The sequence below is a fragment of the Atta cephalotes genome (genome assembly GCF_000143395.1).
Source record: "Atta cephalotes unplaced genomic scaffold scaffold00032, whole genome shotgun sequence".
NCBI classification, from domain to species: domain Eukaryota; kingdom Metazoa; phylum Arthropoda; class Insecta; order Hymenoptera; family Formicidae; genus Atta; species Atta cephalotes.
Window position 1 is genome coordinate 3,574,073 of NW_012130096.1, and position 3,742 is coordinate 3,577,814.

General features: G+C 38.6%; 1 protein-coding gene across 1 annotated transcript in view; it reads left to right on the top strand.

Annotated features, from left to right (window-relative positions):
• LOC105621246 (dentin sialophosphoprotein) overlaps window positions 1–3,742 on the top strand; it is a 70,774-nt gene that overhangs the window by 59,837 nt on the left and 7,195 nt on the right. The window contains exon 8 of the mRNA XM_012202715.1: window positions 2,682–2,730. Within this exon, the coding sequence (XP_012058105.1) occupies window positions 2,682–2,730 (49 nt within the window). The remainder of the gene's footprint in view (window positions 1–2,681; window positions 2,731–3,742) is intronic.

A 3,742-nucleotide genomic window follows, 5' to 3' on the forward strand; every position in this document is an offset into this window, starting at 1 on the left:
CGCGNGNGNGNGCGNGCGNGNGNGNGNGNGNGNGAGAGAGAGAGNGNGAGNGAGNGNNNNGNGAGNGAGAGAGAGAGAGAGATAAAATGTTTTGGCGCCACCTTTATCACGAGTTTGTTTATTACACTTGTTACGTGTGTCGTATCTACCGGTCTACTATTCTTGGCGTGGATCGAATGTACTCGCGCAAGTTGGAAAAAGACGACCCTGCGAGATGGGATAAAAAAAGTGAGGCGTCGCTTTCCGAACCGGTGATCCACAACGAAGATCCCCGCCATCGTCGGCGTCGTTATTTTTCCTTGAGATAGCTCGGCGTTTAATAAAATCACATGGGCCGTCTAGTGCTGTCAACCCTGTCAAACCTGACAATGAGTTGTTAATAAGATTTAGAACAACACGGTCGTTGAACAATACGGTTTCCGCGAACACGTAGATTCTTGTAAAATTTCTTTCATCCAATCGTTTCATACGCAAGTTTCCTGTTTTAATAAATGACGAGATTAACCTTTAGACGATAGAAAGTCACTATATAGAGAAGAGAAGATATAAAACTAGATATAGAGCTCAAATTCAAAGTCACTCTGGATTATATTGACATCATAGGATCGTCGAAAAAAAGATTGATTATGTGTTTATATAATTTTCCTCAAAACATAGGAAAAGTGATTGAACTATTACAATAAAAAGCTGAAAAAAAGATTTATTTGGAAAGAACATTTTGTATTGTAAAGAGTATTTAAAATTTAGGCATAGATGCAGATCTGAAAATATAATTTTGTTGGACTATCAATAATTATATAAGATGCTCAAATTGATTGCTAGAATGTTAAAATTTTTTGTATCATTTTTCATTGTCATCAAATTATTTTTAAATCTGTATTTACACACAAAAAAATGATGTTCTAAATACGAAGCTATACATTGAGAGAAAAATGTAGTACATTTTGCTAAAATAACATTTATTTTCGGAAAAAAAATTGCTAAATAAAAAATAATATTTAAATTAATAAAAAATTAATAGTTCTTGTATTAAATAAATATATGTTTATATTTAAATATTCAATGACATATATAATAAATTATTCAAATAACTTATTAAAATTTAATACATTTTTCTTTCAATGTGCTATGGCTCTGATGAAACAGTGTTATGTTTTGAAGATAGTGAGTTATAATAAATCTTACTCAAGGAAAGCTACATGATTTAAAAAGTAGATTCCTCTAATGATTAATCCCTTCGAATTGCCGTTAAAACGGTAGGAATTCAATCATCAATCTATTCGCGAAAAGCTAAAAGGAAGTGCGGATTTCGATGGAAATGAATTCACGGGTGAATTCGCGGCGAAGAGTTCTAATGCCTGTTCCACAATAGGATCGCAAGTCGTAAGCCGTAAGAATTTGGTTAATCATAGTTGAATATAAAAAAAATAATCGACTATGATTGGTTAATTTCTTACGGCTTACGATTTGCGACTCTATTGTAGAACAAGCTTAAATTGCGTTACGTCATTCGGCTTCGGTCTTACGCCGAATGAAAGACGTTTGCCGCGCGGCTATCGGAGCCTCGGTCTATTGACAGAGTCGCGAATTCTTGGCAGGCTGCAACGCAATTAACCGACTGTGTATGCCGGCTTGCCGCACTCTATCTCGCAGCCAGCCGGTGCGAAAGAGTTATGCCACCGTCGAAAATATCCCGAACAACGCGCTCGCGGGTAACACCGGTGGAGGTGTTAAGCGAGGACGTGTTAACGCTGTGCTTTCGCTCGTCGCGGCGACGTAAACATCGTCGTGTAGACGCGAGATCCAGCGGTTACGCACCACGTTGAGGTTCGATCGGCTGCCGGTCGGTCGTCGCCGAGGTTTCACACCGCAGAATCTGGACGGCAAGAACACGAGCAACAACGACGAGGATAAATTCGAGGTCAAGCTCGAGGTCGAGATATCAGGCTGTGATCGATAGACTTCGAACATCGTATATGTTGCGCGAGTTTACTTTGCCAAGGGTTTACTTTCCCCCGGAAGTCTTTAAGGAGCAGCCAGTTTGTTTAGAATACAGTAGCTTTTAATTGACACGTAAAATGTTGTTCCGACGTCAAACGAGCGAGCCGACGGGAAGTATCTCCAGGAGCTCGGATCAAGCCACGAGCTCTGGAGTTCTGACGAACTGGTATACGAAGATCAAGAGACGGCACACCTTCAGCCCGAGATCCTTGCTGAAACGGACTTTGGTATTTTCTCCGCTCTCTTTTTTTTACACAGACTTTACTCGATTAATAATACACTAGAGGGAGAGTCTGGTTACATTAATTGGGATTCTGATTGAAAAATGGATAAGTCAGACAGTCTTCCGTAATTCTTTATAAATACTCTGTAAATCTTCGGTCGTAAAAAAGCGAGTTGAAAGAAAAATAGTATGTTACTCGCGACAGAATTTTCTAGAAAAATGAAAAAAGAGATCATTAACTTTAGCATTTGATTCTTTTTAAAGCCTGTTTAAGAAACAGAGAAATCTCTCTCTCGAGATTTTTTTTAATAAAAACTTGTCATTGTGATTTTTAGCGATAATAATTTGGAATAAATTTTTGTTCGCGAAGAAATTATTATCATCTATAGCGACAATGATGATCTCAAAGTCTGCATTTGGAACGTAATTTTACTAATTTCTTTTTTTTAATTTACAGCTGCCGGTGGTGGATCCCTTCTTAGAGAAAGTCTCACTGTCCGATCTTGGTGAGTTCAACCTATGATTTTCATTTTTTCATAACCGAACTTTTAGAAATCGCTCTTTTAGAATCTTTCGAGATAAGATTAGAACGCTCGTTTACTCGCAACTTGTAAACTGATCCAATCGACCGAATAAGAGTCAACTAATCCGGCCTGAATACTCGTAATCAGAGAAACACACGCAAGCTCTTAAGTCGTAGAGTCTCACATACGTGAGCAATTAAAATGAACAATTCGGATTATATTGATCTTGGAGAGCTGTATATTACATTAATAGAAGTTGCGATGTATGGCTGCATATATGTTTGTGTATACGCATTGAAAGGAGAAATTTCCCTTTATGGGAAGAAATTGATTTAGTATCAAATGATATTGTTATAAATTTAACGTCGATCAAAGAACTATGGATTCCAAGAAGTCAATTTCGCAATGCAAAAAGTCATCGAAGAAATCCTTGAAATGCGCGCACCATTTTATTTTTCTTCTTCAGTTTAATTAAGAATCATAATATTATATTTGTAAGTTTATCTCTTTTGGTTATAATGCAGCACTCCATTAAAATTAATTTTCTTGAATAGACAGAGAGAGTTTTAACAGAAAACCGATATACACTGTGCAATGTGAGCGGCAAGTGGAACCCGAGATGTGAAACTCCACGTGTTTTCCAAATCACATATGGCTTTTCCCTTCGAAATCGTGGTACTAGGTCTTCCGACGTGTCCTAGTGTATGGTGGCGATCGATGAGCTCCCGGGAGGCCAGCTAGCGTTAAGAGTGAGAGGGAGGGACTCGCGATACAGCTTCACTTCGTCGTACGGCGCGCTCTGCATTCTACGTCGCACTAGCACGCTTCGCCTATCTAGGTCTAGGTCATGGGGCAGAGAGAGAGAGAGAGAGAGAGAGAGAGAGAGAGAGAGAGAGAGAGAGAGAATAGTACTAATTAACGTTTTACTTTTACTTTACGTTACTTACTTACCGTACCTACCCTTAACTAACCTAACCTAACTAACTAACTAAGT